General features: G+C 41.8%; 2 protein-coding genes across 3 annotated transcripts in view; one reads left to right on the top strand and one right to left on the bottom strand.

The window, feature by feature from the left end:
- Positions 1-1046: 1046 nt before the first annotated feature.
- Positions 1047-5067, bottom strand: LOC108246508 (clarin-3). Its single transcript, XM_017434101.3, has 3 exons — positions 4635-5067; positions 3666-3851; positions 1047-3585 (listed from the first exon to the last, which is right to left on the bottom strand). Exons 1-3 carry the CDS (start codon positions 4864-4866, stop codon positions 3311-3313), a joined length of 693 nt encoding a protein of 230 aa, XP_017289590.1. The 5' UTR covers positions 4867-5067; the 3' UTR covers positions 1047-3310.
- A 1815-nt stretch (positions 5068-6882) lies between these two features.
- ptprea (protein tyrosine phosphatase receptor type Ea) overlaps positions 6883-13542 on the top strand; it is a 53743-nt gene continuing 47083 nt past the window's right edge. The window contains exon 1 of one of the 2 annotated variants that reach the window (XM_017438330.3): positions 6883-7026. The gene's annotated coding sequence lies outside the window, so the exon portion shown is untranslated. The remainder of the gene's footprint in view (positions 7027-13542) is intronic. The other variant, XM_017438338.3, reaches the window with a different exon arrangement.

Here is a 13542-nt window from a genome sequence, read left to right on the forward strand (position 1 = left end):
GAAGGCAGGTAGAAGGCGTTGCGGGGCTGAGAGGTGCTGGAAAGGGCATGTCCTAACAGACGTTCGGCCCTGAGTGATGGGACACGGGAAAAGGTAACGGGACACCTCGGCCCTCGCTCTGATGTCAACACGGCCGTGTGAATCACAGCTGTGAGCACGTCTGAAGATCCAGCAGAGACAATAGAGGCTTTGCTCGACCTGTCTGAGGCTTTCAGACCCGGCAAGCTTTGTTTCCGTCACTGTATTCATCAGCAGCGCCTTTGAAACGGATTAAACTGGTTTGTAAAAAACCATCAAAGCTTTTCCAAGCTGGCAGGTAAAGATACGAAGGACCAAATATGTGATCCAAGTTTAAAGACTTCAACTTAAACCCATCTTTTATCTTGAGCCTTCACGGTAAATAAACTCTAAATGCACCACAGTGTTGATTCTGTAAAACTCTCCTGGATGAATGAACATTAATTCTATATTTGGTCTTTTCTGATGCTGATGTGACCTCTTCCATCAATGTAGTCATTAAGGTTTAGTACTTTTGTTGACTGAACTGAAACTTTCCTCTAAGGGAACAAATTAAGCAAAACGTTGCCAACAAATAGGTCAACAGAGCCACCAAAGCCCCCCCCCTGGGTGGAGGGTGACATGTTTCTTTGATTATTGATTAATAATCATTCATCTGAGCTCAACAGGCTGCATAAAGAGTCCAACAGCTCGTTAACAAACATCCATGTCTTGCATTTACATCACGTCAAAGACAGAGGGCAGCAGACAACACGGGATGGAACATTCCTCTTTTATATTTTGTTTTCAAACAAATAAGTTTGATTTTTTTTGGTCTTATATGCACGACTCTTAGTTCTGTGACATCAAGTTGCCAAAAAATAGTTACTGTTTGTAAACCACCTTTTAAAGTGTAAAGGATAAGCTTCTTATCTGTTTATTTCTGTAATGTGCTGCTCCACTTTAAACCACTGAATTATAACATGCCTGTTCGGAATTATATGCCTTTTAGTTCACAATTAAAAAAGGCTACAATTCGTCACATTAAACCAAGAAAGAATCAACTTTATAACACACAGAATAAATACAGCACATGTGAAAAGTGTGATTTTACATCCGAAAGTCAGAAATGTACTGATTGAAGTTTTAATACTCATCCTTAAATCTAGTTAAAACATTCAAATTATTCAACAATTGCTTACAATATGACGAGATTTAAACACATTTCCTCAGAAGTGTCAGTATGAGAAGCAACCATCTAATTTCTGCATTTCGTACACAAAACAAGGTGAATATTCACGCTTTACTGTGAGGAGCTATAATCTGTAATCTTCCATTAGAAGTGAGATTTTGAAAAAGTTATTCATTCATTTATTACGACAAAACAGATCATTCCAGTTGCTTGTTTACGGGTGTAGATAGGTCATCTTTTTGTTGCTTGGAGCCAAATGGATTTTAACAGGAACAGGAAATTGAGAACATAAAACACCAGAGATGTTCAGAAGTCTCCACTGACTTCCTGTCCACTACAGGAATGAATTTAAAGCACGTGTCCAACTCTTTTGAAGTAGGGTGGAAAGGTTATGAACAGTTAATATCTTACCTGCTGTAGGTAGCTCTTTGAACAACTTAAATTTGGAGAAATAGTTTCAGTCTGACTCAGCAGGATGAGCCACTGGCTTGTCTGAGCTGGAACAAGACTAAAGTGAACCTCTGCCATTGGAAAAATATTGGTTCACACAAACTATTGCATTGTTATCAGTGTTGCATTACTTGGTTATTTACAAAACTGAGTGGGTTTTTTTGTGCAAAAATACAGCAGTGGTTAGCTGGAGCACTTCCAGTGCGACTTGGGAAACTTCCTGCAGGAATATTATCATATTTTTGTGAGCTCATTCATGAAATTCACAACTGACTGTGGTGTAAATGTTTATATGATAGAGTTTGCACGAATTATTATGAAATTTTTGCGATTGGAGTTGTTTGCTTTGGTCGTGGCCCCGCTCGGACCTAATCTGAGCTCGTTTAAAGATCTGCCTACAGTGGGTAAGATGAGAGTTTCTAACTTTTCAGTGGAATCTCACTTTAAAAGATCTGAAGTGTCTCTTTAAGATTTAGCTTGTTTTTAAAGTTGTTGATGGGGCTGAAACAGACTTCTCCACAGGATCTTTGACATCATCATATTTCATCTGGAACGCTGAAGCTGATCAGTCAGATGCCCAAGAACTCGGAGATTAGAACGTGTCAAAGTGCATGTAGAGACCTGGAGTTGGACTTAAAGGGATAGTCTGGGGATTTTTGACGTGATGTTCTGTCAAATAGTTATTAATAGTTAGCACCTTATCAGCGGAGACTCGGTCATGGGGCACAGAGTGTGGTGAAAAAAGGGGAAGTCTTTTTCCAGGCGAGGCTAACGGCGAGCCAAACACGAGCCTGTTTTCTACCATTTTTTCAGGCTTAAAAAAAAACATTTTCTCAAAAAAGTCATGGCATCGTTTGTTTAGCGTCAGGGCGCCAACACTGACACGTTCTGATCTCAGCACACATATGTTCTCGTAGCAACATGGCCGCTGTTCGATTGAAGAGACAAACAGCGTCACGCAAAAAGGTAGAGTAGGTTTTTTAATCTTACACTGGCATGACAGTTCTTAGAAAGAGATGATTTATAAGCCTGAAAACTGAAAAAACTATATCATATGGGCCCTCATTGGGCTAGCCGTTAGCCTAGCCTGGAGGAAGACTTTAGTCCTTTTTCGCCACAGTCTGCGTTCTGTTGTGTTCTTTAATTTACACACAGCAGAACATTTACGTTCTGTTCTGCCGCTCTTATTGCTTCCTGTTGCTGCTGTGACAGTGTAGGGCAGAAGAGACTGTTGGTAGAAACAGGAGCGTGAGAATGAGCCTGAGCCGCGTTCTGTGAGGGCGTCTCCACAGACCCTGTAATGAAGTTTGTGAGTTTAAACCATCGTCTTCGATGTCATTACGACCTCCACAATGAGGCACAAAATCACCAGACTGCCCCTTTAACCTTGACCGCTTGATTTTGTTTCATGCTGTTTTACATACTAACATTTACTTCCTTGTTGCTCGTTTAATTTTTTCATACTGACCTCTCCCTTTGTTTTTTTTTTACTGTTTTATGAGACATTATTTTATGGCTGTTAGCTTTATTATGTTTTTGCCGTACAGCACTTTGGTGCAACTGCTGTTTCTTCGTAAAGTGCCACATAAATAAAATTGACGTCACAAAAGGTCTCCCATGAAAGTCGCGAAGAATTTTCTCAGAGTCTCTAAAATCGGACTCAACTGTCACTTAGTACATCATGATCTCCTTGGGCGCGTCCTCCGTCGGCCTCTCCTGCTCTCGCCTCTGGGTGTAGGCGGCGTGGTCGTACATGTAGATCATGAAAACGGCGGCCAGAGACAACACCGTGTAAGGGATGACCAGGAAGTATCCAACCTGCATGTCCAAAGACTTGTTTCTCAGTTCTACCTCGACATCATAGCCGATTATAACCATATCCTCCGGCGTGTTGGTCACGCCGAGGTTCAGCACGTATATAATGAGGACGACCACAGACAGGCAGGCTGCAGAAGAAAGAGCACAATTATAGTCCTGCTGCAAAACAAAGACGTGGAGCAGATGGTTAAACGTCGGCGCCGCTTACCGCTGAGAGAGCTGCAGGTGTAAACTCCAACAGGCCCCAGGTAGGTCTGATAAGGGTTACTGACGCTGTTGTAGAGGGAGATGAGGATGCTGACGGCGGAAAACAGCAAACACAAAGCCAGCAGGCCCACAGTCAACACCTGCAGAACCACGGCAGTACCTCCTGTTTTCCCCATCAATGGAAACACTACACACACACACACACGGGCGTTATTAGGATTATTAATACAAGACAGGATACAGGGATTGGGTGGTGTGCCCTGTTTTATATCCAGTCACATCCTGAGCAGTCGAGAAAAACAAAACCATATTTTTGTACAGCCTCGTCTTTTTTTCTCATCGTCTTTGAGATCTAATGTTTGCGTCACTTGACGGGTTTTTCACGAAGCTCTCCCAGGAAGTAATCACTGGATATACGTCTACGACCGATTAACGTTTGGAGTCGGTTCGATTCAAGATGGCTGCCACAGCTCAGAAACCTTAGCGGGCGTAAAAAAAATGGCGACAACTCAGTCGGTTTTTCCGATATCAGGCTAAAACTTGGTGCGCTGGCAGCTGGGACTGATTACCAGCTGAGAGCTACACACTGTGTTGTATTTTTTGTTTAAAACTTTGACATGAACTTACTGTCTGTTAGCAAAATATCCCATGAAAAACACAGTGGATTTTAGTAAAACTGTCAGATGGTAATAATTGGACGCCCGTCTACAACTAATCAACTTTTGGAGTCGACCCAGTTCAAAATGGCTGCCACAGCTGATCAACCTTAGCAACTCAAAACTGGCTGTAACTTAGTCAGTTAGTTTAAATTTCTGGCAAAGAAAGGTGGCGGGCGATATGCATTCCCTCAATGGAAAGCTAAAAGCAGAAATCTTAAAGACAGATATTGAAAAACCAATTAAATACAGCAATACTATGAGGAACTTAAATTTTAAAAAAAAATGTTTCTTTGGTCATGTTGGAACATTACCGTCAAACGAAGCGGTACTTCCAAAGCTGGGACAGGAGTCTCTGTGGAACATTCCATTAAAAAGGGTCATTTTAATCACTGCAGTGCCGTTGAACAGGTCGCTGCCGATCGGAGCACAATCCATGGTCGTGTGAGACCATTTTCTTGACATGGCGAATCCCAGCAGTCCCACAGAGATGGCAGTGACCAGAGCACTCAGGAGAAAATATAAAGTCTTTGTCATGGACGGCATTGTGGCTTTATCCCAGTCGTTCCCGTCGAAGCGAAATCCCCAGCGTCTCGTCTGTAGAACTCGGACGGAGTCTCTGAAGCCGATTTCTGACCCTCTGCGTACGAGTTAGGTCTCCTGGGTGGAGTGAAACGTGGACTCCTGGTTGTAAAACCTCCGGGGTTTATGGCTGCGACCTTTGCTTTGGGAGGAGGAAAGACAGCCGGTTGTCATAGCAGGGCCACCAGTTTCACCTAAACATGATAACTTCACCACGGCAGGCTGGAGACCGTAGTGACTGAACGCAGCGAGGAGTCTTTACTAAAAACAGAGGGTTCAGACATTTCTCTGTTCACATTTAGACTATAACTCGTGGTTTCCACGGCCTTTCTGACGCACTTTGAGTAGTTAGACTCAAAGTCCTGCTCTCAAGATTGAGGAGCTATAAAACAAATTGATGATTTACTTTTTCCTTTTTAAAAATAGTACAGTAACAGGAAGTAGGATCTAATCACATGAACGCGTCACCGAAGATGCAATAAATCCACAACTGGGTTGATGTCATTTCGAAGAAGATATAAGGATATGCTTAGAACATGATTACAGTGGTTCTACGCCATAAAAAAACAAGGAAAACGTCAAGAAAAAAAACAAATTTATTGTGTTGTTGTGGACTGGATCTCTCTCTTGGATATGTCCCTTTTGGGTCCTAACATAAAACCAAAGCATGGATGGAGCTCTGAACCTTCAGGAGCGCCTGATTCCTAAAGACAGATCAGACGAGGACACGCCTCGGTCTGCTTCTACCTGCTGTGTTCCCAGACGTCCTGATCCCTCGGGGTGTTTAATTGTTTTATTACACTTGCAGGTGTGAAAGTTTAATGGGGAAATATTCAATTTTAACAAAGGACACACATCCTTTTCTACCACGGAGCAACATTTACATATTTTATGCTAGACTTTGTCATATTGTGCCCAAAATATAATGCTTAATATTTGAAATGTTTCAAGTTTTATCATTTCTGTTTTAGTTATGAGGCGTGGGGAATCCCAGCAGTTATATACTTCACTCCACTTCCTCTAAAAGTAACTTAATATTTTTACTATAAAAGCCTATTTTCCTACTTTTCCCACTTATTTGTATTTGTGATATTTTACTGTATATTTTTGCTTTGCTTTGCAAATCCTAAATCACTTAAGATTTACATTTTTAATTGTCTTTAATTGTGCTGTAAAACTAAATATAACCCCAACGTGCTAAATCATAACTACTTAAATGTACATACTGTATTCTTTTATTCTGTATTTGTAATTTTTTTAAGATTAGTTTTAAGTACTTTCAGTTGTTTTAACTTTGTGTTTGTATGTATTTGATTATATAATGTTTAATCTACCTATCATATATAAGCATGTCATCATTTTGTGTTTTTTTATCACACAAATAATTAAAACCTTATAGAAAACAAGTTTAGGGGTAATTTTAATTATATAATGTTGCTTCGAAAAATAAAAACAAAGTTAATTGTTGTAAAATTGTAATTCTCTGAAACAAACCTTTAATTTTATCACAGAAAAATTAAAGGTTTGGCATTCCTTGAAGAAATGTCAGAGTTTCAGACTAAAATCATCTTAAAAAATGGCCGACTAAAAGTTAATACTAAAGTTTTAAGTAAAAATCTTGTGCAATGGATAGCACTCAGAATATATGTTGGGGATCAGTCTCAGCTACTACCACACCAAAATTTAGCTCAGTATCTGAAGCATTCACCGAGTTAGAGACACTTTTGTGTTTTCTGAGTTTAGTTGTCTGTGTCTGCCATCTTGAATCGGACTGACTTCAAACATTAATCAGTTGTAGACGTACATCCAATGATTATTTTCTGGAAATTTAAATAAAATCCGTCCAGTGGTTCATGAGATATTTTGATAACAGACAGATAGATACAGGCAAAAAAAGAAAGAAAAACAAGGTTATTTAGGGGAAAATGTGTTTTTTGATTGTAATCCCGTGTGTGACCAGCAGGTGTCTCCCTGTCTGTACATCACAGAGCCTCTGCTGTGTTGGAGTAAAAGAAAAAAAAACACCCAAACTCCACCTTCCCGGTGACAGGCGGCAACACCGAAGCCTCTCCTCGCCTCTTCCAAGACAATCTGCGCTCAGGAGCAAACATTTAAGCGTCAAAGGTGAGTTTTCAGCCACTTTATTTCAGCACCTCTTATTTGAAGAACAGCTGTTTGTTTGGGAGCGGAAATTGTCTTTAAAATAATCATAAAAAAAAGAAATAAAAGCCCAAACAAACATCCGAGCCGCGCGCGCCTCCACCGCCTCTACCTGTCCGTTACGCACCAGCTGCAGCCGCGTGCCTCATCATTTTTCCCCGCACGTGAAGCGACCATCCCCGCTGCGGCTCGAGCGTCTCACTGACGGCTTGTTTGTTTTTATTTCTATTAATTTTAAATTGAAGGAGCTGTGTTTCTGTCAGAATGCTGCGACTTCAGTCAAACCGGTCAAAACGGGTAATGGGTCCAACATTTGGAGTCGAGCCCCCCCCCCCAACACACACACACACACACACCTCAGTTTCCTGCCTCCTTTCCTCGTTTCTCCTGCCTGTTGTCTTCCTCCTCTGAGGGCTGCAGCCAGTTTCAACATGCCCACAGATTGGGACAGATCTGCCATGACTGTCAGCCTGTAGAGTTCTGGTATGAGGTTGTGTCTCCCTCTCAAAGTGAATCTTAGTGTTGGCTGAGATTATTATTATTTTTATTTATTTTTATTTATCGTAGATGGCAGTGTAACAACCTCCAGACTTGCATTAATCCCTTCAGGGCTCTGTCAGGAGGAGGTCAGAGGTCAGAGACAGCAGCAGATCAGCATCCTTGTAGCAGATTTCCTGGATGATGTGCCACCAGTTTGACATCCCTCTTACCAAGCGGAGGGAATGGAATTTCTTTTAGCAAAATCCAGAGGATTCGGGAAGCGTTTCCGGAGGGCGCCAACTCAGATTCCGCCTGAAATCCCGACGTTTTGGGTTTGCCTCTGTGACAATCTGCGCCGTAGAAGTGCCCACGTTTTGGATGTTCGAACTGCAAACCGAGCCACGATTGGGATAAGCGTTGAAGCTGTTAATTAGGGGTCGCCGTGGTAACCACGCGCCTGCGTCTGTCACTCCCTGACTGCCAGGTTAATGACAGGCAGACAAAAACAGGCCGAAGCCTCAAACAAAACAGTCGCTGTGCAAAAACTAAATGTCGAATCTTGAAAGTTCTTGAACTGCAAGCGGCAGAAGACTCTGAGGGTCAAACATGGGAGTCTTTATATTTCTGCAGTGTTTCATGTAGGAGATGGGATGAGTTAAAACAACTCTTCACTTCCTGTTTTGTAGAGAATACTTGGAGCTAAAATATAACTCGTTCGTGGAAACTTGGGAGCGTGATCTCTGTCTTTTGAGGGGGATTTGAGAGAAAACCGTAAGCCCTGTAGCAGTGAGACACACACCGGGTGAAAGAAGACGAAAATCCCTGTGTTTCGATGTATAATTTGTTTATCTACTTAAAAATGAGATGTGGCGGAAGACGAGTTTGTTTGTGATGGTTTTGGACAATTCTATAAATCGCCAGTTTTAACATTCTGTGGAAAAATCTTCAGAATCACAAAACTTAAACTGTGATTGTGTAAAGGCTGTAAAAGATGTGAAACTGTAAGTTCAGACACGTAACATCCAACTTTCTGGGACTTGTTTAAACTTTGACTGATGTTTCTGCTGTGAAGTCTGTCTGAGCTGCAGAGCTCCAAACAGGACTATGTTTTCTCCCGTTTACCCTGAAAACCCCACAGATCGCTGTTGTTTTCCATCTCCAGTCTCCTTTAGCTAAACGTGTTAACCCTTATTTAACCTGTGAGGGGAATAATCTTCATATTAAATACTTTTCTGCTGGCATATTTTGAGAATGACATGCCTAAACAGTGAGCTGAGCTAATCGATGTCATATGGAGACGCTGCTAAATGACTTTTATTAAATCCGAGCGTCGACCTGACGCGACCAATTACAGCTAATTAAGTACGGCTGCCTCCAGAAGGAGCCGAGGAGCAAAGAATGCAGGTTTTTATAATTGGGATGGATTAACTCGCATCGCCTCTGAGAATGAGAACTTTATTGATTTAAAACAAAAAGAGCTGACGGGTTTTACTTGAGCCAAATATCAAACCTGCCGCTCATGGGAGACGAGAAAGGTTTGATTATTATCGCCCGCTGCTGAAAGGCGAAGTGCGGCGATAATGTTTCTGTCTGCGTTTGGGTGACAGAATCATTGAAGGCACGTCTACAACCCATCAACCTTTAGAACCAGTCGAATTCAAGATGGCTGCCACAGCCAAATGATGTTAGAAAAGCCCAAACTGGCCATAACTCCCTGAGTTTTACAGATGCTGAGCTTAAATTCGGTGTGTTGGTAGCTGAGAGTGATTCACAGCACATACTCTGAGCTGAGGTAAAAATATCCTAAATCCGATTGTTTCATTTGAGGTGTAAATGTGATGAATGCGTTTCCTGTCCTTTCTGGCTCAACAGCTTGTGATATTTAGTCGTGTCACAGACGTCAGGAAGCACACGGCAGAAGTTAACGGGTCAAATAAACCGTCTGCATTTGTTAAATGAAATTAGACTTTTAAAGGTTTGGAAGATCTAACATTTGGATTTATTTGGCTCATATCCTCCAACTAAAGAAACGGGACTCCATTGGAGTTTCACTGGGTGGCCTAATCCATCAAAGAGATGAGGTTTGGAGGGTCTATTTTGTTTGCAACTAGTTTTAATCTCATTTTTAACGGGTTTCTAACTGCAGCAGCTATTTCCAGCCCACATTTAATTACTGTTTAACACTTCCAAGATGCTCTTCCCCGGTCCTGCGTCTTCTCTGCCTGCTGTGAACTGTAAAAATGGTGTATGGGAGAGCTCTCGAAGCGCTGGCTGGCTGGCTGTCTGTGTGGGTGAGCTGTGTGAAATGAGCATACTGCAGGTGGTGATTATTGAAATCCACAGTGAGGCGGGGAGGAACAAGTTGTGCAAACCCAACGCCTTGTAGAATGTACACCTTGATTTGACAGCCCTTCAGCTCATCTACGGCGTCCCCTCCTCCCCCTCCTCCTCCGTCTACCTGGAAACACTTTGACTTTAGCTCACGGTGGAACGACACGTTGCACTTTGCCCTCTGAGGCTGAAAACTCCCACCGCTTTTACAAACTATCCCAAACAGACAAAGATGAAAAATGAATTTGACCCAGATAGGCCTGTGAGTTAGGAGTGGAAATTAGGATTGTATAATCTGCTGGATGCAAGCTGCGTTAGTATCCGATCTGTTCCCGGTGCATTCCCGGTGCGTTCCCGGTGTGTTCCCGGTGTGTTCCTGGTACCACTGGAAGCCTGTCGAAGCACATTTAGTATGCAGAGTGTTGCAACCGGAGGCCTGTTTGCGCTTGCAGCTGATGCTGCAGGAAGCAAACCCTTCAGTCTGTTTGGATTTCGGCATCGTGCTGAAATGATTTTAATCAAGATAAGAAGCATTCAGTGTCTCGGGGGAATAAAAGCCTGCTCCCAGCTTCAGCTGGAACTTGGCGTCCACAGTTCAAAGGAATTGAGAGAGTGGGGGTGTGGGGTCACGTGCACATTGTTTTGACCCACTCCACAATATCAAAAATTTAACAAAACAACCCGTTTCTGCTCTTTTTGCACCTGTTATACATTCAGACTGTGTTTTATGGTAAATATTTGGTACGAACACTTCAATCTTGGGCGCCCCACTCCTCTTTAATGGCACTCAAAGTGCAAAACCTCAACTTTCAAAGAGGCAGGGGGGCAAATGTAGTTTTACTGGCAGGAGGACGGATGAGTTTTGGTGGACGGATGGATGCATTTTGGCGGCCGGGAGGGCAAATTTGGGATTAGAAAATAAATGGTATTTTGAAGGACTAGCTGTATTTTTTTTCATGAGAAGTGTGGATTAAGTCGTGGACATAATCAGGTTTTGCTGTCCAGTTGTTTTGGGTGAAATTTTATCGACGCTGAAAATGTTTTTCTTGTTTTACAGTCCTGCTCACCATTATTGGCACCCATGAAGTTTAAGTACATATAATGGAATATTTACTGAATAAATTCATCAAGTGAAACAACATTTTATTGCTGATAGCTTGAGCTTGATGCAAAACAGCAAATGATCAAAAACATTTAAAAAGATAAACATTATGAGGAAAACAAAGAAAAACATAATTTTTACCATGCCAATGGTATTGGCACCCTTTGCTGCAAATCAATATGAAAACCCAATTCGGCTCACCTGTTGCAAATCACACATAAAGATCACTTGTGATGGACTGCCTCCACACATATGACATGAATTAACCAATGAATGATCATGAAGATATTCACTCAGCTATGCAAATCATGAAGGGGTGCCAATAATGGTGAGCGGGACTGTAGTATGTTTAGTTGTTGCTGATGTCGACATCATTGCTTCTCCTGGTTCTGTTTTGGTATTTGAGTATTTTTGTGGAAACTTTTGCTTCTTGGTTGGATTGAGATAAATATAACTTTTGTTTTAAATGCCGGGGGGGTGTAGTCACCTTAGGTGTGATGTTTTATTTAAATGAGAAAAAAAAAGAACTACCATCAAAAATCTACCAAATAAGAGTGGAACCAAAACCTTGTAAAGCAGAAATGGGGCATTGCGGTGGTATTCTGCTTCCTCCTTAGAGGACTTCTTGAGAAGTCAGAAAGTCATCAGAGGTGCCCTGTCCACAGCTGGACAAACTGCTTCTCTACCTGTCTTTGTCCCACACAACTGTCCCACACATCTGTCCCACCCACAGTCTGCACCAATTGTCCTTTTTATTAGTTAACTTCATAGGAAATGAAGAAACGATTTGATGTTTTTACTTTTAAACCCTTTTTTTTTTTAGGTTTTTAGCAAGATGGACGTGGCAGACAATATGGAGACTTTGCAGGTTTAGGATGTCTCATGTCTTCAAGTTATTTTAATCTAACTGTGATGCTGAAATTAGGACCTATGTTGCAGAGAACCCCTTCTTTTAAATATTATTTATAGTTCTTTATTTCCTTGTTTTCTCGCTCCTGAGGCAAAGTGTTGCACGTCCGATGCCTCCCTAAAGACAACAAATCATTAAAAATGCAGAAAACGTTGGTTCTGCCTTACTTTCTAAACTAAAGTGGAGCTTTTGTTTAGGACTCAGCTGATGCAGTGAAACAGCTGGATGGAGATCAGATCTTCCTTTATTAGATGCATCAGATGAAATCAGTTGACCTCAAAGTTTTTGTACCAAAAATAGTCTTCTAATGTGACTGCCTCATGACTTATTTGTTGCGATTAAATAAATGTCACGCTGCACGATGTCACCTCACACCCTGTAATATGGGAGTTCCCTCTTCAGGCAACAGTTACTTTCTCCTTTCGTCTGTCCGTTGCTACAAGAGCGCGTTACAACATCACACCGCGAAGCCAACAGAGCAGATCCAGGAGTGAGCTGGTTTCACAAACATGCCTCTGCAAACCTGCCGCGCGTCCAGAGCTGCTCGTTTGTCGAACGAAGCTGTCCTCTTGAATGAGTGGTTTGGCTCGGCGGGAAATCATAAAGCCGCTGAGAGAAGGCAGGGCGGAGTCCAGGAAGGTTTCAGCGTACGCTCGCCGTGGTTTTGAAGTGAACGCAAACACGTCCAGCTTTGGCTTCGAGCATCTTCCAGCTTTTATTTAATCGGAGTGAATTATGTTGGTTTTCAGCAGGAAACAAAGACAAACTCGGGGTTCGTTTAGCTTTTTAATTCAGCTCTTAGATGTCCTGAATGTGAGGTTTATCTGATGTTCGCCAACATTTTATTATTTTCTTGTTTATCATCATATTACACTTCTGGTGTTAAAGGTTGATGCAAATGCTGTGAAACCTTGGCTTCCTGCTGTGCAGTCCGGGTTTATCTCCAAAGACTTAAATTTTCTCGTTTTTCTCTGAATGCAGATGCATCAAACATTAAAGTCCCAGGATTACTTGAAGGGATGCATTTTTCCCCGCTACCTTTCATCCACAGAGTTTAAGATCAGCTCATGTTGAGAAATGACAAAATGGCAGATGTATTGATCAGACATTTATAATAATAATATTATGTGACCTCATTCTGTATCACAAGAGAGTATGTATACAAGCACACATCGTATCGTCACTCAGTATCTGTAAAATTGGCTTTTTTTGTGTTGCTGATGTCGACCGGCTGTGGGGGATGTTGATGTGCATCCTAAGATTGCTTTCTGAAAGTTTCATTTAGAGTTCTCCAGTAGTTCATGAGATGTTTTAGCTAAGAGACAAACAGGGTTGGTTCCTAAAGTTGATGCTGAAGTTTTAAGATAATCTTTCACACAGTTGAGTAGCCCTCAGAGTCTGTGTTGTGAATCATACCGACCGACAAACACACCAAATTTTATCCCAATATCTGTAAAATTGACTGCATTAGAGCCATTTTTGTGTTTTATCAGTTCAGTGAGGTGTGGCGGCCATCTTGAGTTGGGTTGACCCCAAACGTCAATCAGTTGTAGACGTCCATCCAGTGATTACTTTCTGCAAGTTTCATTGAAATGAGTCCAGTGGTTCATGAGATATTTTGCTAACAGAGAGAAAAACAAACACACAGACACAGTTG

Source organism: Kryptolebias marmoratus, linkage group LG17 (assembly GCF_001649575.2).
Source record: "Kryptolebias marmoratus isolate JLee-2015 linkage group LG17, ASM164957v2, whole genome shotgun sequence".
Classification (NCBI taxonomy): domain Eukaryota; kingdom Metazoa; phylum Chordata; class Actinopteri; order Cyprinodontiformes; family Rivulidae; genus Kryptolebias; species Kryptolebias marmoratus.

Bases quoted from the DNA above. Each gene is read 5' to 3' on its own strand.
- LOC108246508 (XM_017434101.3), bottom strand. From the start codon at position 4,866: ATGCCGTCCATGACAAAGACTTTATATTTTCTCCTGAGTGCTCTGGTC. The intron at 3,852-4,634 runs GTAATGTTCCAA...GTGTGTGTGTAG, and splicing joins AAGTACCGCTTCGTTTGACG to TGTTTCCATTGATGGGGAAA. The intron at 3,586-3,665 runs GTAAGCGGCGCC...TTTCTTCTGCAG, and splicing joins CACCTGCAGCTCTCTCAGCG to CCTGCCTGTCTGTGGTCGTC.